General features: G+C 33.5%; 1 protein-coding gene across 4 annotated transcripts in view; it reads left to right on the top strand.

The window, feature by feature from the left end:
• Positions 1 to 23,336, top strand: part of PTBP2 (polypyrimidine tract binding protein 2) — an 81,498-nt gene extending 58,162 nt beyond the window's left edge. Inside the window, exons 9-14 of one of the 4 annotated variants that reach the window (XM_061183836.1) lie at positions 11,977 to 12,116; positions 13,582 to 13,615; positions 14,034 to 14,126; positions 21,361 to 21,577; positions 21,682 to 21,759; positions 21,930 to 23,336. In XM_061183836.1, coding sequence (XP_061039819.1) covers positions 11,977 to 12,116; positions 13,582 to 13,615; positions 14,034 to 14,126; positions 21,361 to 21,577; positions 21,682 to 21,759; positions 21,930 to 22,059 — 692 coding nt within the window. In that variant the 3' untranslated portion in view covers positions 22,060 to 23,336. Of the gene's footprint in view, positions 1 to 11,961; positions 12,117 to 13,581; positions 13,616 to 14,033; positions 14,127 to 21,360; positions 21,578 to 21,681; positions 21,760 to 21,926 lie in introns of all 4 variants that reach the window. The other 3 variants (XM_061183835.1, XM_061183834.1, XM_061183833.1) reach the window with 3 other exon arrangements.
• Positions 23,337 to 25,038: the final 1,702 nt, after the last annotated feature.

Raw genomic sequence — 25,038 nt, 5'->3', positions numbered from 1 at the left:
TCAAACATATGACCATAATAATCACTTTCTTGGACCCTAAGAGCTATGTGTGTTTGCTCATTTGGGTGTAGTTAGATGAGTTCGTATGTGTTTTTGATTCTGGGTGGAGTCATGGTTAGAGGGAATTCATCATCATTTTCCTTGTAATCTCAAGGCTTTGGTGGAATTTTTTTAAAGTAATAATAATGTCCTTCTCATAAAAGATTATGAAGTTACGCCATAACAAACTTGTGTCTTATTCAGTGCTTTTATCATTTTTCAAGTGTTCTGCATTTTTGCATTAAAAGAATATGAGTAAAGTTGCTCAGTTCTTAGGAAATAAATTTGTCTGGTGTCTTCTTCCAGCTCTGTCTTGAATATTTTAATATAATATGCTGGCATACCTCGTTTCATTGTGCTTCACAGATACTGTTTTGTTTTTGTTTTTTAAAAACAAATTGAAGGTTTGTGGCAACCCTGCATTGTCAGATGATGGTTAGCATTTTTTAGCAATAAAGTATTTTGTAATTAAGGTATATACATTTTTTTTAGACATAATGATGTTTACACACCTAATAGACTACAGTATACTGTAAACATAGCTTTTATATGCACAGGAAAACCATAAAATTTGTGTGACTCACTTTATTGCAATACTTGCTTTATTGTGGTGGTCTGGAACCAAAGCTGCAGTATCTCCAAGGTATGTCTGTATTTTTGTTTCTGTGCTCTGCCTGATAAGAACAAGGAAAATATTTTGTGGTGAAAATATGTGAAGTCACCTTCCTTTACTAAATGACTTCATCGTTTACCTGTTACAATGGTTTTACATCTTATAACTGGGGTTTTTTATTTTAAATGTCTGCAAGTAGTTTTTGAAAGTGGGTGAGTTATAAGTTTTAAAAATCAAATAATGGAATTTATAATTTATGAGATTACTTATATTTTGATATTTTTTTCTTTCTATGTAAATACATATTTTGTACAAAATTAAAATCACACTATTTGCAGTTTTGTGTTTTATTTGAATTATTCTGAGAATTTTTTTGAAAAATAATTATAATAGCTTCATAACATTCTAGTGGATATATAATACTTTTGGAAGTATGTTGGACATTTAGTCTACTTTCATACTTTTCATTAGTATAAATGGCGCTGTGACAAACACCTGTACATAATTTTTTGTCTCTTACTTACTTAGGCTAGATTCCTAGAACTAGAATCATTGGGTCAAAGAAAATGTTAAAGCCTTCTGAATCTTGTTGCAAATTTCTTTCTAGAATGTTGATGTTAATTTAAACTAACATGAATGGTATATGAGGCTGGCTATTGTACTTTTTCCTCTACCAGCTTATTAGTTATTATTTTATGAACTAGTTTATAATTTTTCAATGCTTATTAGGTACTTACAAGTCTCTGAATTGGTTGTCTGGATTCTTTCTATTAGGATGTACAAAACGTAAAATGTATATTAAGGATATTATGTTCATATTTGGTATGAGCTAAGCATTCAACTTTATACTTATATTTTAGACTGGCTAGTTACGGGAAAATATTTTAAAATAATTCATCACGATCCAAACGTTTCCATTTACAGGACATTAAGGTAACTTTTTTTTACCCCCCACACCTTTGGTGGGTATTGTTATCTTTATGAGGAACCACTTACTGTTTTGCTTTTTAAAGTAGTCATGAAACACTCTTAATAGTGACATACACTGTTGCGTTAGTGAGGTCATGCCTTCTGGAATGGTGACTACATTTTTTTCTCTGTTTATTTGCTTCTAGTGATATTTAATAAGTCAGGTGACTTCAAAGTACAACAAACTAATATTGATAGGATCCATTTCCTGCTTGAGTCTTCCTCAAAGAGTACTTGTCCAAAATGAAATAATTGCTCGGTATCCTTTTATTTCAAAGATTCTGTAAGAACACAGATACTAGGTGATAATTCTTTTCTGCTAAATATTTAGGGGGATTCACTTTACTTTGTATGATTTTTATATTATATCCTAGCACTTGACTAAATTTAATTAATTTGGAATCAGTATTATAAATTTTAATTGGTTTATTTTACACAGTAATTTTTTAAGACTAGCATTCTCGGCTTCCTTTTTTTAGTGCTAGGGACCACAGTGTCTCCAAAAATGTAATTTATTCAAGAATGGAGACTGAGTGCTTTGTAATTAGTTAGAAATCTGACATTTAAATACATAATCACAAACTTGGCAGACTATTAGTTATTCACATATTCTACATCAAAGAACAAGGTGATCAAAAATCCTTGAGATTATAAATTGAGATGTCATTATAATGATCATTTTATCATGTTTAAGAAGTGTAGTTAATTTATTAAGGGGTGGGTCACTTTTAGAAAAACTGCTAGAAGTAATTAATTTTTCATGATCATGTTGTCTACATTTTAAAAATTAATGCAGATAATACGTACAAAGAATACTTTAGAGCCTTCTGTGTATTTTGAGTTAATAAGTAGCAGCTGTTCTCATCATAAGGTTTTTTTAACAGAAAAGCAAAGCAAACTTTGTATAGGATATCTTTTGAGGTGAAAATAATTGATAATTGAGAACAGATATAACAACCATTTATTCATAAGGGTAAGTATGTAGTTCTTATAGATCAGTGTTTCTCAAACTTTCCTGCACATCAAAATCACCAGGTCTACCCTAGACGGAGAATCCCTAATGATTAGTGGGTTTCTGATTTTTTAAGATTCCAGGATTCCAAGATGTAGTGGGAGTTGAGAATTACTGCTATAGAGGAAAGTTTGTAGTTTTTTAGTGAAGTTATTAGTGTTCTCATAAAAACATACTTTATACCTATTGAGCCAGTATTCTAATACTTTTCTTTATTCATGCCATGTAAATCTGTCTTGGTATCGGTACAATTCCACTGATACTGTTTAGCTGTTAAATTGAATTTGGTTTTCTTTTCTATGTGTTTATGATGCATAAAATTTACAAGTAAACTTGTTTTTAAAATTTATTTTTAAATGACTTCTGAAAGCTTTTGTTTTTGTTACTTTTGAATGGGTTATTTACATGGTGTTTTTTTTTAAGTTTTTATTATCAAAGACTTCAGTTATCATATCCATTATCTCAATTCACTAGTTCCCACACTTGTTTTATCTGTTCATTTTTTCTGTTGTATTTTGAGGCAAGTCCTTAACATCATGTCATCTCAAACATTACCATAATTTCTCTAAAATAATGACATTTTCTTACCAAGCATACCTGATCAAAATTGATTAAAACCTGATTATCATACCTATCGAAATTGATGATGATTTCTTAATGTTGAATACGCAGTCAATCTTGCATTTCCCCAGTTGTCTCAAAAAATGTTTTTTAAGCATTGATTTGTTCAGAATAGGATCTTCTCAGGGCCACACATGGCATTTGGTAGTTATGTCTCCTGAGTGTCTATTACTCTGTTAAAGTCCTCTCCCTCCGCCCCAACCCTTAGTTCCATTGACTTATTGTGGAAACCTAGTTACATTCTTTTAGAAAATGGCACAATCTGGATTGGTCTGGCTATTTATTTCCTTATAGTGTCATCTTTTTTTTTTTTTTTAAGATCACGTGTTCTTATGTATTTATATTTATTTATTCATTTTTAAAAAATATTTATTTGGCTGTGTCGGGTCTTAGTTGTGGCGTGCGGGATCTTTAGTTGCGGCCTGCGGGCTCTAAGTTCCCTGACCAGGGATCGAACCCGGGCCCCCTGCATTGGGAGCACGGAGTCTTAACCACTTTCTGTCTTTAAAATGTCTCTTTTAAAGAGGAAGTTGCAAGAGCTGGGGTAGAATTGTTCATTTTAAAATTTGGATAACATTTTTACTTGTGAATCATGAATTAACTTGAAGCAATAACCTTTAAAGAGTTTATTGAACTCCAAGTACATTTTATATAATATTTGAATTAATATGTTTTAAATCTGGAAATTTTTTTGTCTTCTCAGCAAAGGAAATAGTTGGTGGTAATTGCATACTTCATACTTTGGAGGTATAACGTGCCATGAACATTAGGAGAAATACATTATTACATCAGTCCATATTTACTTATTTACCAGCCTTCTCAAATGGAATAAGCTTATAACTGTAGGGCTAAAATGTTATTCATAGGCTGCTTTTTAACTATCCAGGGTACACATTTTCATTCAGAGTTCTTAATGGTTGATTTTATAGTCCTAAACTGATTTGTTATGGTCATCCATTCTATTGTTCTCAGCTATAGCTTTAAGAAATTTCTTTTATTAATCCTACGTTTACCTCCTCCTTTTCCATGATACCCTGTCACATACTTGAAAACCTTTCTCATATTTATCGTGGTGTTCATATTTTTAAAGCTAAACAGCTAAACAACAAGTTGATTCAGTGGTAATCAACTTCAGCCTTTGGATGTAGAAGACAGATTTAAATTAAATTATACTGTAGATTTAATCTTGAAAAATTTTTAAGAGTTGACAGTTATGTATGTGGTATGGCTAAAAGTAAAGCCTTCTAAAGTATATTACTGCTACCTCTGCAATTAGTAGAAGAAAAACTATGCATTTGTGACCATAGTATAAAATGTGCCTCTATCTGAAGGAGGTAAAAATTATGCAGGAAGTTTTCAGTCTCTAAAGATGCACCAAGAAAGCAATAGATACATACAGGAAATTTTAGTGTTTTTTTTTTTTCTGAGTTCTTCGTAACTTCATATTTCTCTTTCAATTTCTATATTTTTTCTTTTTCCTGTTAATCTTGATTTTAATTTAAAAATGGTATTCTGTCTCTGAATCTACCTCTCCTTTTTGCCCCACTTTCTGAATTTTTCTTATCCTCCTTAAGTAATTGCTGTGAGCTTTTCACATTCCTAGAAGGATTCTACCTCACCTCAGTGGCATCCTGCTTTATTCTTTAATTGCATTTTTCAGCAGTCATTTTAGCACTGTGCTGGGTACTGTAGGGGCTCAGAAAAATTACAAGGTTTCTGTGCTTGTAATCTTGTTCATACTCCGGTGGAGACAGCATACGTCTGAATATCTCTAATGTGAGGCAAACTGAAATATATAATAGAGTTTAATGTAGTATTAGACCATAATGAAGTGAGTAATTTATCATCCAAAGGAGAAAGTGGAAGGGCTTTATGGGCCAAAGGCATTTGATTTGGATAATAATAAAGGATTTAAAAAACACAGCATGAGAAATGTGATGAAGAATATATCATGCATGTTTAGGAAGTGACAAGTATTCAGTTGTGAAAGAGGCATAGGGTAATTGGGAAAACATGAAAGGCAGTGATGTCAGAAAGAACTAGTTTGAGAGAAGATCTTAGAACTGATGCTATCCCAAGGAGTATACTGGAGACTATTAGTCTAAGTAAGGTAAAATTGTGAATCTAAACTAGGGACAGAAATGAGAATGGAAAGAAAGAAACATGGGAAAAATGAAATGTAAAAGTAATAGGACTTGGCACCTTATGATATGATGACTCATGAAGAGTTAAACTTGTGGAGGAGTCTACCTAGATAGTAGGAAATTCAGCCTAGGACTTAGGCAAGAGTTCTGTGGGGTTGAGAATTTGAAAGGCCAGAGGAGTGATATTTAAAACTTTGGTTTAGAGAGATCAGATTTGTAGTTGCCAGACACAGGGCTTGGGGGTGGGGAGAAATTGGATAAAGGTGGTCAACAGGTACAAACTTCCAGTTATAAGATAAATAAGTACTAGGGATGTAATGTAACATGATACATATAACAAACACTGCTCTATGTTATATATGAAAGTTGTTAGAGTAAATCCTAAGAGTTCTCATCACAAGGAGAAAAATTTTTTTTCCTATTTCTTTAATGTTGTATCTATATGAGATGATGGATGTTCACTAAACTTACTGTGATAATCATTTCATGATGTAAGTCAAATCATTATGCTGCACACCTTAAACTTAGTGCTGTATGTCCATTATATCTCAGTAAAACTGAAAGAAAAAAAAAACTTTGGTTTAAGATTCTCAGGTATAAGAGAGCAAGAGGGCTAAAGACTTGAAATTGAAACTTTAAGCACTACACATTTATGTTGTGGGAAAGTAAAGAAGTAAGGGATTGAGGGATGAAATAAATAGGGTTAAAATTAGAAGTGCCTATTCAGTTTAGTAGTTACCATAAAGTTTATTCTTATAAGAATGGGTATAAATCAAATTATAATGGATTAGGAATGTAAATTTGATAAGAAAGTACTTACTACTCTTTAAATAAGTGCTTTAGGAAGGAAGGAGAAATGGGATGGTAGTTGAGGAGCAAATCAGGGCCCAAGAGGAAATGTTTACGGTGAAGGAGTATGCATAATCATTAAGAGTATGTGGTCCAAATCCAGACATCCTCAGTTCAAAAGCTGGCTCAGCTTCACTGTCTCAGCTTTCACATTTGTCATGGATGTAATGATAGTAATCCCCATGTTCTAAGGCTAGTGTGAGGATTAAATGTGTTAATACATACAGAGAACTTTTCACAGTGTCTGGCATAGAATGAATGCTAATTTCATATTAGCTAGTATTTGTTTTGAAGGCTAGCTTAAGTCCTAGAATTGATTGTAGTAGATTGGATCAAGAATATAGTGGAAATGTTGGGGCCTACGAAATACAGAGATACTTTTCAGGACCATTGTGAGAACTGGAAGGAAGTTTTATCAAGCTCACCTAGAGATTTAGGGGCAGAGCCAGAACTGAAGTCATCAGCTTTTGATAGTCCATATTCTTTCTTCTCACCATTTGTATCTTTCTGAAGAAAGGGGAACAGATGAAAGAAGGGAGGACTTTTGAAGTTGATTGAAAATTTTGAGGGAATTCTGATCTCGGTCTTACAAGATACTTGGTGAATATAAAGGTTGAGAATAGGGTACAGGACTTAAGTCTAGTGGATTTTTAGGGAATTCTTGAAAATAGAATAGGAAATGCAGCTAACATCAAATAACAATGTTTGTGGAATCAGTTTGGGGTTGTAGGGTGTGTGTGTGTTTTCACTCTAATATTTTACAAACCTAGATGAAAGCATATCCAAAATATAAGATTTGATTTATCCAAGTCTGGCATTGTAGAGCATTAATGGATTAGGAACAAGCAAGCCAAAATGCTCTAGACATAGTATAGTCTTGCCGAGGGAGAATAGAAAGGGAAGTGGTTATCATATAGGCTAAAAATGGGTTGGTTCAGTGGCTGCTATGGGAGTAGGAGGATCTATAAGATGGAAGAATGAAGTCAAGAAAGGGGATGTAATGTTAGAAATGAATGGCAAAAAAAAAAAAATCAAAGATGTAGCAAAAGAAGTTGGTAAAACAGACTGATACAGTAAAAATCATCGAAGTAGAAGTTTTTAAGAAATAGTGAGACCAGTGTGTCAGACAGATCACAGGATGAGGACAAGAGCTGAGATAGAAGGAAGAAATAAAGCCAGGTGCCAAAGTCTTAATGTAATGAGAGAAAATGTCCCAGTGACCTGATGGCTGTTTTGATGAGAAATGATTGCATGGTACGACCTCAGAGACATTCTAATTGGTGACGGCAGAACAGCAGTCTGAAAATAACATTGGGTGGTGGGATAGTGGGATGAATAATGCACCCTTTACTTTCCTTTGGGGGAAGGGTTTAGGGAGGTAAAAATGACTTTTTGAGAGGGTTATAAGATAAGTTTCATTAGGACCAAGCAAGATTTTAATTAAAAATTTTCTCTAAGGAACACATTGAATAAAATGCAATTGTTAATGATAGAAAAGAAAAATGGGTTCTAGAGGGTAAAATAGAAATTGAAGGGAAGGTTGGTGGAAGAGGAAGAATGGATTGTTTGAGGAAAAAATAGCAGCTGTCATTCTTGTCAAAGGTAAAATTTTTATTTTCAAGGCAGGAAATAAAATGTTGTAAAAACTGCCCCGCTCACCCAGGACCCTATACTACATGAATTATAACAGGCCTCAAAGTCCCACAACCAATCCTCTGTTCAGTCATATGTGAGAATAACAACCACCAGATGTCTTGAACAGGGAAAAGAAGTGTAAGACCAAAAGATATGATGTAATTGACTTTGGATAGACGTTTTAGAATAGGAAATGAAAGGATAGAACAAATTCTGCATCTCTAAAAAGCATGGATAAAACTGTCGTAGTCAAGAGGAGCCTAAGGAGGTATGACTAAATCTAATAACGGCATCCTGAAACAAAAAAAGGACATTAGATGCAAATTAAGGAAATCTGAATACTTTATGGACCTTAATTAATAATAACATATTGATACTGGCTGATTAGTTGCAACATATACTATTGTATGATAGTACAATATATCTATTTATAATATATATGATATATAACTATATCATGCTATAGTAAGATATTAATAATGGGGGAAAAGGGGTGCCCAGGTTATAAGAACTTTGGAGAATTTTTAATTTTTCTGTAAATCTAAAACTGTTCTAAAATAAAAGTTTATTAAAAATTATAGATAAAATTTGCCAGTGATTTAAGGTAAGTTATCAAGAACAGTTTAATTCTTCAATTGTAATGGACAAGGTTAGGGATGTCTGTGTGCCTCAGCAAAATATGACCTGAGGGATAGATAGATGCATAATTTCTCATCACTTCATGCCTGTGGACTTTGAATCTCTATCAGATAGATACATGGCAGTGTGGCCATCAGTTTCAGGGAGGAAGGGCTAGTAATGTGTCAGAACTAATACAAGAAATTTATAAAATTGCTGAATCACTCAAAATGCTGGGTGGCCCAGCTGATGAAGATCATTTCACACAGAAGGGATCCCCCCCGTGACACCTTCCTTTTCTTTTCATGTGGCAGTTTATGAAGCTCTTTGACGTTATTTGATTCTTACAACAATCCTGGAAGTAAAACAGACGTTTTTATCCCCCATCTCAATATACATATAGTGTTTTTTACAGCATACCTGCTGCCTTGAAGATGTAAATCATTAAAATTAAAGTTATTTCTACAGCTAAAAGTAATCCATTAGAGCCAATGTGCATAACGTGTTTTATATGTTTTTTTACAAAGGGAAGATAGTAAATGTATTTTCTCTCACAGCTAGCAGTTAACATTAATATGAAAAATACAGTGCAGAATTCCTTTTCAGAATTCATTATTATGGCATAAATAGTACATCATGAAATACTTCATAGGTTTTTATATTTTTGTGTAGCAGACAACACTGAGATTAAACCTAAAAAAAAAAAAATTACCTTACTGACAAAATAATTTTTTAGAGAAGAGTATACTGAAGGAAATTGTGGAAGGTATCCTTAGAGGCTTTAAAAGTCCAATAAAAACCTCAAGACTATTCTAGTGATTTGGAACTGTGAAAGATGACTGAAATAGTTTTTCTAAGTTACCAGACTAGGAGAAGAAATAGTGGAAGAGAAATACATGCTAGTGGCGCTAAGGACAGTGACTGCCCTCATCTCTTGAAGTACTTTTGCATCATGCTCTGGGCTGCCTAAAATGAAGAAAGGTCATTTGGCAAGAGGGTAGATCATCTGGTGACCCAGAATGGTGAGAAGAAATGGAGAAGTAGGGAGATTATGAAGTAGCATTTGGATAGTAGCAAGAACAGTGGGGACCTCATAGCTTACATTCCACATTTTGCTGAGCTTTCCATTATCTCCTTACTAGAAGGAGATAAATTGTATCTACTTGGAGCCACAAAATTTCACTTATGTTTTCACGAGAAAATTGTCTTATTTTTACTAAAGTGTAATGTTTATTAAAATATGGCATTCTTTTTTTTTTTAAGTCTTTCACACTTCAAAAAGGGCTTTAGCCTAGTCTCTTAATTCTTAATTACCATTTTAAATTAATTTTAATTATTTTAATTCTCAGTGATTATTTTTCCATGATGTCTTGATGTTTTAAATAATATTGTGCTACCAAGGTATCTTCATTACAAATCCCAGACTTAAAGTTTCTTTGAATAAATTTTTCATCATCTTTGAATATTTTGGTGAAGTATTATGATTGTTTAATTGTATATTGGCATGGTAGAGATGTATTTTAGAAGAAACCATTTTCTGCAAAAATGAAGTTGTGTTTAGACTGATATATCAAATGTATTGATGTTTTATATGTGTTTCATGAATTAGTAATTTTTCTTGAAATATCAACAGAGAAAGACAAATGATAAGTAACTTAGAAGTATAAGTTTTGGAATCTAACTACATGTCTAATAAGAGTATGCAAGATCAAAATGACTGTGAGTACATACCTAGGAATTAGGAATGTATCTTACATTGGCAGCATTTTAAGATATCCATTGACTGTTAAATGGAAACAACCTTTCAAATGTAATGAGAGCTATGGTATTTAACATTGAGAAGTTAGTAATACCATAGAATAGTTAAAGTGGTGGATCCTAAAAGGCACTAAAGACTATTATGCATGATTATTAGACGTGAGAAGTTTCTGTAGATCCTTATTTCTGGATTTACTTTAAAAATAAAATTGGTGAGTAGATACAACACAATTAGCCATGAGTTAATAATTGGTAAACAATTGTGGTGGATACATGGGGCTCATTATTCTAGTCTCTCTACTTCTGTATATGTTGGAAATTTTCCAAAACAAAAAGTAAAATCTAAAAAATAAAAGTGGAGAAATAAAAAAAGGTGGGGGGGGACTGTAAAATAAACTCATACAGAGCAAGAATGTAAATGAGAAACACCATTCTACTGATGGGGGAGGTACTCAGAAAAGATAAAAGGAGATTGGGAGGGAAAAATTTTATAAGTCAAAAACTAAAGAAGTTAAGAATTGTCGGTCTTCAAGAACCCTTCACCCTGCCAATGAAAGGTCATAGTAGTTTCTGTAAAGTAAAAAGATAAACAAACTTGGCTAAAAGAGTAACATCTGAAACCAGAGGTAACAGCACATCCTTATGACATGTACAAGAAAGCTGGAAAGAGAAAAGAAGAAATAAAACATGAACTTATGGGACAACAGTACTATGGGCCCGTTCTACCCAGGTATGTCATGAATTAACTTTATGTAGGTTGAATGTTTGTCACCTTTATCATGAGAAGGAAAAAAAAGAACATATAACTCATTTCTTTAGTGAACTAATATTTATTGAGAAATAAGCTGGTATGTAAGAATTTAAGGGATGAAAGGAATCCAAGTTTATTGATAATTGAAATATGGATAAAAGATGCTGAGACAAAGGGAATTCTGTGGAATAAATGAAGAATCCTGAAGATGACAGAACAACAGTACGACTGGAAAGTAGAACAGTAGAAATAAGAAGGAAATGTTAAAACTGGTAGGTAAAGGATAGGAAAATACTGAAAGAGAAAGCCTGTGTGATATAGAGACTTTTTCTCATTCTTTCTATGGGGGAAGTGTTGTAATTGAGAAACTTGTGTTATACCTGCTTGAGTGTGGAATTAAGGAAAACAGATTTTGGTAAGATTTTCTTTAGGTCACTTGAATGAATTAAATAATGATGTTCAGGGTGATTTTGTCTCTGAAAGTGAAGGACTTATATATGTTTTGTAAGCTGTAATTATTTGTCTAATTTCAAGCACGTTTATAAAGAAGATAGCACTTCATAAAAAAGTGAGTTACTGTTATGTTGAAGATGATTTTTTTTTTAGATTTGGCTCCTCACTATGAACCATGGAAGTGAATTTTTCAAGTCTCTGACTTGGAAGTATATTCTTTATGCTGTGTTTGCTTTTCCATAGGAAATGGAATGTTGTATATTTAATTTTTTTAACATAATACAGGTATGTACCTTAGTTCTAATATTTAATGATTTCATTGAAACCAATTAATTTTATCTACTACTTATCAGCAACTAATTTTTCTAAATGTTATAAAAATTAACTTTCAGGAACCATTTGGAACGGTCAGCCCTAAGCCGTGCAGCCATCGTGCTTAAATTGGTTTTTGTAAACGACTTGTGTGTGTTTCGTAAAATATGCTTTATTTTAAAATTAGGGCTTCCTGTTGCAGCTGTTCCAGGAGCTCTGAGTCCTTTGGCTATTCCAAACGCTGCTGCAGCAGCTGCTGCAGCTGCTGCTGGCCGAGTGGGTATGCCTGGAGTCTCAGCTGGTGGCAATACAGTCCTGTTGGTTAGCAATTTAAATGAAGAGGTTAGTAAAATAATTTTCTAGTGTTTATTTTTTAATTCCATTTCATTTGTGAAAGTTTTTCATGTTTATTTCGTTTTGCACTTGCCTTTCTTTTTATGTACATTCATTAGTCAAAGTATTTTCTGTGTGTTTCTACTTCCGAATAAAATCTATGTACTTGTTTAGGTAATACTTTATTTCCGTAGACAGTCATATCTCTTTTTATATATATATATATATTTTTTTTTTAACCTAACTACCTATTTTTCCTAAGAAAAATATGGTGAAGTACTGTAGTTTGGCTTTTTATCTTTTTGTTGTTCTCAAAAGGCAAATATGATCTAATTTGCAGATGTAACTGTAAAACAATTTTGCTCTTTGCCTTTTCTAATTATTTGCTTGTTCATTTCATGCTTATGTGTCATTGCATTTTTTTAAATCTTATTTTATGTGAACTACTCTAATACATTTTTCTTTGAAGGTTCTTCCAAAGATCTTGACGAGGCACTCTTCCAGTCTTTCTTAGTAATTTTTTCTTTGCAGTTATTAGTCATTGTCTTCTAAAAATATTTTTCAACTTTACCCCTCCCTGAACCCTTCCCACCCCGTTAAATAAAGTTTATTGCTGAGTTATTTTCTTTAGTTGTACATTTTATGTCTGGTATATTTTATTTTGATTGCTATGGAAGCTGGTATGAAATGTGGGAAGCTCAGTGTATCAGTTTATGATGTCTAATTTGAATATTTCATTTTTAATTGGCCTCTGTTAATACGAACATTAAGCTATTTTATCATTTCGTACTATTGTCATCCACAGTTCTGCATGCCAAAATGTTTGAATCAGAGTGCCTTTGTTTTTCTCTTAAGAATTTTGCCTGCATTTCATAACCAGCCATGCTTATGCAGTTAAAGTTCAAAGTTTAAAATTCCTGTGCATGCTTTCCTTCCCTATGTTGAGATGAAATGCTGTAATTTACTCTTTGATATAGATGTACTTTACCCATATTTGTCTTGGATGACTACATTTTACTCAGTTTTTCTTGTACAGTACATAAACCAACCATTTTCTGACCAAATCCTGCATTTCCTATGTACTGACCTATATTTTATTTTTTTTTTGTTCCCCAATTCCTTATTTTTTTCTTCTGCATTGCTGTTTCCCTTCCCCATTTCATCCTTTTCCCTGTGTGTTCACCTTCCCTTTCCTTGTCTTTTCCCAAATGCCCATTCCCTTCCCTGTCTTATCCTTTATTTTCCTTGTCCTTGTCTTCATCCCCTGTCTCCATTCCCTATGTTCATGCTTCTGTGCTTGAACAAATGTTCCTCGGACCAACTTGCCCCAATTAACCGCCTTGAACCATGATCCATGACCACCTCACCATTCTGCGGGAACCACCCTTCGTTATGGATGATCTGTTCATCTCCGCTCTTCCTCGACTCTTCTCTCTTCTTGTCTTACGCTGCTTGCTCTTCTCTCCTTCTAAAGATGGTTACGCCCCAAAGTCTGTTTACCCTCTTCGGTATGTTATTGTTAGCACTATACTTTTATTATTGATTTGATTTTTGTTTCACCTTAATTCTTATTTGTAGCTAGCACTTTGGCTTAAAGTTGAATAGTAAATCTTTTGCTATTTTTCTTTGCTATTTAAAACTCTCCATAGACACAAAATTTGTTTTAATGCATGCTGATTTATTTTGCATGGTCTTTAATTTAATATCATTCACATAGCTTTGAGGGTTTATCAGAGATTATTCTTTTCAAAATTCACTGTTCAAAATCTTGATCTTCTTTATTCATTTGTGAGAATGATGAGTTTGAATGAGTGATCATGTTGATGTCTGAATGTTTCATTAATATGTCAGAAAGATAATCTTTAGCTGACTTGCACGTAAAATTAATTCCATTTTTGGATTACCTCTCTGTGGCTCCAAAAAAAGGTGTTTATGGAGATGTGCAGCGTGTGAAGATTTTGTACAATAAGAAAGACAGTGCTCTAATACAGATGGCTGATGGAAACCAGTCACAACTGGGTAAGATTAAATTATGTGTTATCTATACATCTTCAAATCTGATTTCAAATATATAATCTAAACCTGTGAATAAAAACAAACTCTATATTAGAAGCCATTTATTAATAGCCAGGGTTCAAAATGTCTTGTTAATTTTCATATTTTAACATGAATAGTTGTACATGATGAACATATTTGTATTTTTCTGCTGTCCTCTTACCATTTCTTGTGTGGAGTCTAAGGAAGAAATGTTTTGGCTTCAAAATTAAAATAACAATTTCACATAAGAATTATGACGTACATATTAAAGAGCCTTAGTGTTTTTCATTCCTGGGTACTCCTTGTAATCAAAGCTAACAGTTCATATAGTCCATGGAATCCTGATTAACGCCGTGTTATTTTAATTCTTCTAAAGTCATTTGCAAGTATTTAACTAAACTTAGTAAAGGAAAGAGTCACATGGGAAATGTATTTTAGAGATACCAGGTTCTTACAGAATGAAAAACTTATACCAAATACCCCACTGTTAATCCTTTTTGAAATCTTAAAATGTACTTCAGACAAGTTACACTTATACTATTAAATAATTGATGACTTAATTAACATCTCGTTTGACTTCATGCACAAAGCCAAATCACATAAATCTAGAATGTAGCTGCATATGCACGGTGTGACTGACTGTAAATGTCAATATGTTCTTAGCTTATAATTCTGTTAGTTGAGATTCGGGGATGATGATACTTCAGACTGGGTGTACTCACATTAATTTTGAAATTTGCCATTTTTGGTGTAAAAACTAGAGTGTTTTTGCTGTTATATCCAGTGAGACTCACAAACTAAGAACATGAACTAGACCTTTTAGCCTTTGGAGTCAGAAGTAAGTTTGAAATTCAGTGTTTCTTATCAGCTATTATCCATCTTTAGTGGAAGTTATATAAAAGTGCTGATTATGTCATAGCTGCTCATTAAATCTTTTCTTCTTCCTCTGCTTGTGTACACTTCTGTACTCTGGTGGGTGTAGTTATTGCCATTGTTTTTATAAACTTTGTAAGTAGCATTTTACAGTTTTTGTTTCATAGTTGACAAAGCATTCTTAAATGTTTGTTTTTTTTCCTCATTGTGTGAGCTGTGGGTGGCATTACCCTCATGTAAATGAAGGATACACAATCATTACGGTTGAGAAGTACCTGAGGTAGAATTTAACCAAATTTTTCACGATATTCTTGGTTTTGTTTTATGTAAGGACTATTTAGATAAGTGATACTTTAATTTTTGCTATACTTGTATTAGTCTGCTTGGGCTGCCATAACAAAATACCACAGACTGAGTGGCTAAAACAACAGAAATTTATTTTCTTATAGTTCTGGAGGCCAGTAGTTAGGTGCCAGTAGATTTGGTTTCTGGTGAGAACTTGCTTCCTGGCTTTCAGAGAGCTCCATTCTCCATATGTCCTCACATGGCCTTTCCTCTGAGCCTTTTCTCAGCCTCTGAGGCTCTGATTTCTCTTCCTGTACTTAAAAGGACACCAGTCTTACTGGATTAGGGCCTCACCCATGTGACCTCATTTAACCTACATTACCTCCTTAAAGGCCCTGCCTCCAGGTAGTCACATTGAGGGATTAAAGCTTCAGTATATCACTTTTGGGAGAATACAATTCAGTGCCTAACAGTACTTACATTTATAAATCTTTTACCCCTAATTTTTATAAGATTTTTTTACTAAAGCTTTGACTAACTAATAGCATGATTTATAGGTTTCAAACTATATGTAGTGGCAAATAATTTATTATTTCTCATTGCTGCCAGGTTAGATTTTGCTTTCTTGAAGTATATGTCCGTAAAAATACGTACTTGCACCCTTAATGCCTTTATAGCACACACACAAACACAAATCCTATACAAAACTAGGGTGTGCTATTGAAAAAAATAAGTGAAATTTTTAAAAATGTAGTATGCTTTTTTTATGGGCTCTGTTCTCATTCTTTTTGGTTTTCATGGGTCTCTGTTTGGAAATACTCATTGTTTTATAATATAGGCAGATGTTTTTATGCTCAGGAAGTAGTATGGGAGAAATAAACGGCAGGGTATAGTCAGTAGTATACAAGTGTGAATGGGATTGTTGCAAATCTTAGAGGCCATGTTAAATCATTTTAGACCAGAGTTTTAGAATTTGCAAACATTAAGATGTTTCAATTTCTACCATAACCTATTTAATTGATACTGGAATTTTCTTAAATTGGATATTTTAGGAATAATATAATTTGTAAATTATGTTTTGAAGTAGTGTACTGATCTTCAACAATTAAAGTAAATTAATTCTAAGGAAATGTCAAAGAGTAGTTCCTTGTTAAAATAATTATCTTGTTTCTCCAATTCATATTTTCAAGAACTACTTACAAGAAAGCCTCAACTGTTTTTATTTAATATGTAGCTGCCATCTCAAAAGTAAACTTACTTCTTCTTTAACTACTAAATTATATCTAGCGAAGTATGCTGTAAAGGGAGTAGGAATCATGTAACTCTGGTGTTGCGATATTTGAGTGATTTTTAAGTATGTGTATATATTGGCTTTCACTTCTTCATTACTGTGAGTAATGGAGAACTCTAAGTTGCACTTTGAGGTATTGCTGGTCTGATAGAAGGGAGCTCTCAATAGACCTTCCCCCCCCAAAAAAAAGTCAAAAGAAAAGAGGGAAAAATGGCAAATGATATGGAGAAAATGGGGGAAAATAGAAATGTGAAAGTAATGATAGAATCAAGTCCAGGTGTATCAGTAATAACAGATGTAAAGGAGTAAATTCATCAATTAAAAGACAGATTTGATTTTTTAAAAGCCACCTATTTGTTTTTTACAAGAGATGTGAGGTGCAAAGATGTAGAAAGATTGAAAGTAAAGGGATATAAAAAGGATAATTGACAGGTAATAAGCAAAAGAAAACTTATGTAGCTATATTCATTTCAGATAAAGATTAGTGATAAAAGATTTATTAGTTCACCAAGAAGATGACAACAGTTTTATGTTTATGTGTGCCTAATGAAATAGCTTCAAAATACGTAAATTATAAATGGATAGAACTGCAGGGAGAATTGAGCAAATTCACCACGATAATGGAGGTTTTTATACACCTTGCTGAATTATGTCAGGCAGACCCAAAAAAAAAAAAAAAATCAGTAAGATGCAAATGTTACAGCACAATTACACTAACAGAATTACACATGTATATAGAATTAGGCATCTAATAGTTATACATCGAACACATTCTTTTTAAGTACACAGGGAATGCTTACAGAAATTGATCACAAACTAAACTAAAAAGCAAGCTTCGGTAAATTTCAAAGAGTAAGTATCATACAGACCAAATTCTCTGACTACTGCGCAATTAAGTTAAAGAGTTAATAACAAAGATACATTTAAAATCTCCAGGTATCTGGAAATTGAAAAATAATTCCAATATCTCATGTCTCAAAGAAGTTATTTTAATGGGAATTTTAAAATATGTAAAACTAAATGATAATAAAAGTACTATACATATTAGTATGTGTGGTACAGTGAAAGTGATGTTTTACAGAATGTTTTAACTGTTAAGAATAATGGTATAGGGACTTCCCTGCTGGCGCAGTGGTTAAGAATCCGCCTTCCTGGGCTTCCCTGGTGGCGCAGTGGTTAAGAATCTGCCTGCCAATTCAGGAGACACAGGTTCAGGCCCTGGTCCGGGAAGATCCCATGTGCTGAGGAGCAACTAAGCCCGTTTGCCCTAGAGCCCGTGCTCTGCAACAAGAGAAGCCACTGCAATGAGAAGCCCGCACACTGCAGCAAAGGTAATGCCCCCGCTCCCTCCAACTAGAGAAAGCCCGCACGCAGCAACAAAGACCCAGTGCAGCCAAAAATAAATAAATAAATAAATTTATAAAAAAGAAAAAAGAATCCGCCCGCCAATGCAGGGGACACGGGTTTGAGCCCTGGTCCGGGAAGATCCCACATGCTGTGGAGCATCTAAGCCCATGTGCCACAGCTACTGAGCCTGCGCTCTAGAGCACGTGAGCCGCAACTACAGAGCCCACGTGCCACAACTACTGAGCCCACGTGCCACAACTACTGAAGCCTGCACGCCTAGAGTCCATGCTCTGCAACAAGCCACCGCAATGAGGAGCCTGCGCATCGCAACAAAGAGTAGCCCCCCGCTTGCCGCAACTTGAGAAAGCCGGCACACAGCAACGAAGACCCAACACAGCCAATAAGTAAATAAATAAATAAAATTTAGAAAAAAAAAAATAATGGCATAAACCCAAGGAAAAGAGATAATAAAGACAAGACTAGAAATCTAGAAATCAATGGTATAGAAGACAGTTGAGAGAAAAAAAAAAGCTAAAAGTTGGGTCCTTTGACAAGACTAATAAGTGAATGTCAAGATTCATTTTTTTTTAAATGGGAGAGGCAACACAATATTTTTAATTATAAAGGGGATAATTATTGATATAGCTCCAGTTCCACATTATGTAAACTCCTGTATGTATCTTTTTTTTTTTTTAACCATCTTTTAACTTCTCATTATTCATTACTATCTTCAGAGATAAAGGGAGAGGTAGAAAATAATACTAAACCAAAAATGACGTTTCCACTATGCAGCATTGCCTTTTTTTCCTTGATCATTGATTGCTTTGTTCATTGACGCCATATTTCTTGGAACAGATTTCAAGATATTAGAGTCCTGTTATTTAAACTTGATTCATTTAAAATTATTCTAATCATTTCCTTCTGCTTTGTTTAATCAATGTATATACCTCCATTTTTGACGAGCTTTTTATTTTTTAATACCCTTAAAAGCCCCGGTATTCTAATTACCCCTCTCCTTAACCCCCATCCACTTTAAATTTATTCACATCCTTTTATCAGCAATCAGCTGACTAGAATCTCCCTTATTACCTGGTTACTTTCTGAGTTAGCTGTTTGGTTATTTTGCTTTATTTTTAACCGCATTTCTCTATCATCCATCTCCTTTCGGTGCAGTTACTATGCTTAGGACCTCTTGTTGTTTTGTTATTTGTGTCCTTCAGTATCTCAAAGCTCAACTGTGCAGTATTTTTATAACTTCTCAAAGCTGCACTAAAACACCTTTTCTTATGACAACCTTAGTCTACTTCTTTATGCCACTTTGTTCCCAAAACTCATTCCTTATAACACATTTTGTATGAGGTAATAGCACTTTATCATAAGCAAAGTTCTGTTCACTTAAAACAACAGAATTAATAGAACCTTAAAAATATTTTATATTTCAAGTAAGCTTTATTATAAAAGGAGTTTACACACCATCACTATGGATAATTGAGTTGATTTTATATGTGAAATACAGTGTAAGAAAGTTAAGGCCTGAGAGCTTATTTTTTTTATTAGCCTCAGTTGAAAATCTGAGAAAAAACTATTACAAATGTATAACACTGCAGTAAATCAGGAAGAGTAAACTTTTTTTTCCTTCCAGTTTTGAGATATAATTGACATACAGCACTGTGTAAGTTTAAGAGGTACAGCATAATGATTTGATTTGTATACATCATGAATTGATTATCACAGTAAGTTTAGTGAACATCCATCATAGAGTTATAAAATTAAAGAAATAGAAAAATTTTTTGTGTTATGAGAACTCCTAGGGTTTACTCTCTTAACAACTTTCATGTATAACATACAGCAGTGTTAATTATGTTTATCATGTTGTATGCTACATCCTTAGTATTTATCTTATAGCTGGAATAGTAAACTTATTTTTACAAATTAGGGAAGCTATAAATGAAAAAGATTTTTTGGAATGGTACCTTATACTTTTATAGCATTTTGCTTTTCAGACCTGTTTTATATTTAACTGGTTTATTCTATACAAGTAAGTATGACAAGATGCATGGATTTAACAAATTCTGGGTATCTCCTGCGTCAGACTGTGTACTGTAGTATACTAATCAAATTAAAAACATTTGAGAGTAGGGATTTTATTCTCAATTCCCTGCTCTTCCATATTGCCTTTACCTCTCTGTTTAATACTCTAATACTTTGATTTGAGTAGTCAAATAGACCTTCAGTTTAGCTAAACTATTTGACTTATGACATGGTTTTCTTCAGTTGTGACTAGTGAATAAAACATAAAACGTATAACTGTTCTCTAATCTCAGACCAGTTCTTTTAGTTGAAAAGTAACCCAACTGCTGCCTCAAGAAGTAGCTATGTGATGTTCTGTGTTTAGGCACTGTGCTGTGTGCTGTGGGGAGAGACACTGGTTCCTGCTTTCATGTATCTTACAGTCTGAAGGAGGATATAAATAATTAAAATGTAATGAATTTATAAAAATAAGTAAAGGGTACTGCATGGGGGAATATCTAGTGAGGTTCTGAACCTTTTCTAGAGGATGAAGAAAAGGCCCTCTTGAGGAAGTAACACTAAAGGATAAATAGATTAGGAGGGATAGTGAAGGAGATAGGAAATTGTTATAAATAGAAAAGCATGCACACTGGGCTAAAGGTAAAAAAACTAGTGTTTAAGAAAATACGTTTTGTACACCTGGTACATTAAGTACAAGGAGTACGGTACTAAGATACTGTAGGTTCCATGAGGAGGGCTAGGATGGTTTTTGTCTTACCACTTGATTCTCAGCATTAACAAAGTGGTTAGTATTGTATATCATCAATAAATGTTTATTCAGGGAGGCTTGAGAGAGATGTTAGGGTCAGACTGAGAAAGGCATAAGCCATGTTAAAGAAAGAGTAACTTTAGAGTTTATCCCTAAGGCTTTTAAGCAGGTAGTGACATAGATTTGTATAGAATGGATTGGAGAAAAGTAGAGAAAAATCCAACAAGACAAATTAGGAGACTGATTGAGTTATCCAGATAAAAAAATAATGGCAGTGAAAAGTGTAGAAATAGAAGGTGAATTTGAGAGTAATTAAGGTATGGTAGGACTTGGCAGTTAGGATATGGATCAGCAGGGAGAAAATGTTACAGATGAGTACTAAGTTTCTTCTTGGGCATTTAGCAGGACTGTCAAGGAAGAGAGACTCACATTTTGGATTTTCGTTCTATGAAAGGAGCTGGCTTTTTTGCCTCAACGCCTTGTCTAGTGCAAATGAACTTGTTTTGTCACCAGTGGCTATTGTAAATTCATGATTTATTTTAAAATCATAACAGAATTCAGATATTTCAACTATTCTAAAATGAGAATTATTTTTGCTTTGAACTTTGATATTTTTTAATAGGCGTTCTTCCCCTTTATAGCCATGAATCATCTTAATGGACAGAAGATGTATGGAAAAATTATTCGTGTTACTCTGTCTAAACATCAGACTGTACAACTACCTCGAGAGGGACTTGACGATCAAGGGCTAACAAAAGATTTTGGTAATTCCCCACTGCATCGTTTTAAGAAACCTGGATCCAAAAATTTTCAGAACATTTTTCCTCCTTCTGCAACCCTTCACCTATCCAATATCCCGTAAGTATTAAAGCTGGAGTAGTTTATTAAGGATATACATTTTAGGAATAAAATATAAACATTTTTATTAATTGTTACTCTTTTTTTCCGTCTGATTTTCCCAGTCCTTCAGTAGCAGAAGAGGATCTACGAACACTGTTTGCTAACACTGGGGGCACTGTGAAAGCATTTAAGTTTTTTCAGTAAGCAAGCTTTCTTGTCTTTAAATTAGTGACTTGATAGAAGTAAAAGTTTTCTTCAAGTAGTTCTTTTTGTTTCTAGACATCTTTGATTCTGGAATGGGCAAAAGTTAAGTATTTAAGCCCTTCCTAATTTTTATGAAGTATCTAATTTCATAATTTTGTTTCAGAAGAGATCACAAAATGGCTCTTCTTCAGATGGCAACAGTGGAAGAAGCTATTCAGGCCTTGATTGATCTTCATAATTATAACCTTGGTGAAAACCATCATCTGAGAGTGTCTTTCTCCAAGTCAACAATTTAAAAAAGGGGAGATGAAGATTGGCGGTGAATCACATTGTTTGGTGTCAACACCTATTGACTGTTCAGAAAAGTGGGGACCAGAGTTTGATTTTTTTTGTTGTTTTCTTTTTTTTTTTCTTTTTTCCCATGCTGTTATCATTCCTTGGTTATAAAATGAAATGGCATATGTAAAGGCAGAGTTATTAACTGCTCTCTTTCATCTGTTCTGTAGAGAAGCCATTTTTATTGTCTGTTTAAAATTTTAATTTTACTTTCCTTTTTCAACTTAGTTGACATACGTGCCTTAAAAAGGAAAACTAGTGTTGCTATTGTGCATTTACTAGAAGAAAGGAATTGGTTGTCTAGGGCACATTGTTAAATGGGAATTAACAATATGTTTAGGCAGGGGTGTGTAAAAAGGTTAAGTTTTTGTTTCTCCTGCTTGGAACTTATTTTGAATTATTGGCTTGTCACATTTCTTTATATTTAATCAAATAAGATACATGATACTGAAAGAATAAAGCAGCATTTTTTTAGTTTTTACTACCTTAGGCTTTATTGCTTTAAAAAAAACATTGGCCTTTTGTATCTCACAATTCTGGTCTAGATTCAGTTATGAATGTAGGCATTAGTTAAAATTAACAAGATGCAGAGTATTAATTTCTTAAGACAACAAAGTGATTTCTGTAAGTTTGAGCCCTATGTGGAAAGCATTGTGGAATCTTAACCTTTTTGTACACACTCTTGTGGGACGTATCATATAAATGTCAGCACTAAGTAACGTCTTGTTTGTGGCTGAATATTTTTCGTAGATGTTTTTGAAGTTGACATGATTTATGTGCATTTAAATATATATTGCCATCCTTAGTTTGTAATTAAGATTTGGAATACGGTTGTGGATTTCTGAGCATGTGCAGACTGGTCTAGCTAGTTCAGGAACTGGTGCATGTATTTTTCAAAGATAAAAGAAAGTGTACTGCGAAAATTTGCAGGAAGATTAATTTTGTGGCAGTTTTCTAAAACTGACAACCAGGTGGGACCAAAGTTTATGTGCCTTTAGTCTTAATTTACCTTGCATTGTAATATTCAGTTTTAATAAATCTTCAAAATATTTTGTATTTAGGAATAGATCTGACTTTGACTTTAATAAAAACATGGCTCAGAATCTACAGGTCAAATTAATTTGAACAGTTCTTGTCAATCTGAATTGTTGATTCTGTTTAAATGACCAATACTTTTTCAAATTGATGTACTTAGTTTCAAGGTTCATAGATTCTGTTATCTATGTAGACAGAATGGTCATGTATATTTTCTATTAGTTGAGTTTTTACATCTTTAGAAATGTAAAATTCAGTATAGTTTGAAAGCGGCACAATTAAAAATTAATTTTCTAACAAAGTTGGGAGGTTTGATGGTTGTTTAATTTCCTTTTGTGTGTACTCTGCTTACCTCTGTAGCATGCTCAATAAACACTTCTGTAGCTCTGTATTCACCTTTTCTGTCTTTCTCTGCTGCCTTTTCTCTCTCTTCTTTGTTTTCACTCCACTGTGCTTCTGAATTCATGTTTATTCTCTGCCAGGGTGGGAAAGGAATAATAATATTACAATTCTATGGCTTTATACCATAAATAAATCTAGATGCTGTGAAAATATACCAGCTGGTTTTTTTTTAATTTGAAAGATGGTAACTGCTTTTCAGGAGGACACATATTAAACATTTCCCACCCTGTTATAATCTACTGCTTTAAAGACATAACTTTTATTGTATCTTGTTAATTCTTTCTATCTCTTTTGTTGTTGTTGGTTTTTTTCCAGTAGATTTATGCACTAATAGATCTTTTGGATTTGCCATGCTCTCTTGCTGCAGTTTCATCTTTCATCTTTTGTGTCTGCTAAAGATTTCCTACCTTGTGAGTTTAACAAAGGGTACTTGATGTTACTGGGAAGAAACAGTATCATACCATCTGCTTTTGCCTTGGGTGGGAAGGAAGATACACATTCAGGTATTCAAAAGTTTAAGGGTAATTTGTGATGTTACGATTTTCACTTTTTAAAGGGTTTCGATTAGGGTGCTATTTGTACTCAATATTTTTGGGGGGGTCACCTTTTTTTATACAGGCATTTTGGGTGTCTGATAACTTTGCAGTTATACATGTTCCTTAAGTTTGTTCTGTTACAAAATAACTGACAATTATGCAAAACTCATACATTAGGAAAGTTAAAAACAAATGAAGGCGTATGCAATTCATTTAAGTGTGCTACATTAATAATTCAGTCACTTCCAAGAAAGAAAGAATATAGTAAATAATTGTTTACATTTGGGTCGACATGGGGGTGATTTGGAAGCTAAGTTATCTCAAATTTTTTTTTTCTTAAAATAGCATTGTAGTACAGAAGAACTCTAGCAACAGCACATAAGCCTAAAAAGTCTGTAAAAAACCCATAACATGAATGAATAGTAATCGAACAGTTTTCTCTAAGTGAAGTTTTTCTCAGTATTGGGTGGTAGTTGAACTATCTGAAAGTAGGTGCTATCTGTTTTTCAGGTAGTTCCTTGTGTCTGGGATTGGCTTGGAAGAAGAAACAGAAGTTCTGAGATGTCTGTGGGAACTGGGGTTGCTCCAATTACTGAGCTAAGAAGAGGAGTTCCCAGTATTTCTGATGGGGGAGTGACCAGAAACCCAAGTTTTTCCTGCCTAGGGAGTGGCAGATTCCTCAGTCTTTTAGAGTGCACTCCAGTGCAACCTTCCTTCCAAAGCACAAGTCAGTGAAGTGAGAATTTTGACATTTTGGAGTGCTTTAATTTTCATACATTATTTTAACCCAGTCCTCAGCATATAGTAAATTGTTTAATTAGGTGAAAATAATAGCTTTGTCATCATTATTATTACCACCATATGCCTCAGTCTTATCTCTCAAGTGAACTAGCTGTGAAGTGTTCGTAAGATGCAGCTGCTTGTTAATAGAGGTCTTACCTTGAATATTAAGAAAGATAACTTTAT

Source organism: Eubalaena glacialis, chromosome 3 (genome assembly GCF_028564815.1).
Source record: "Eubalaena glacialis isolate mEubGla1 chromosome 3, mEubGla1.1.hap2.+ XY, whole genome shotgun sequence".
Classification (NCBI taxonomy): domain Eukaryota; kingdom Metazoa; phylum Chordata; class Mammalia; order Artiodactyla; family Balaenidae; genus Eubalaena; species Eubalaena glacialis.
Note: the sequence above shows the minus strand (reverse complement) of the source record. Positions and strands in the feature narration are given on the sequence as shown.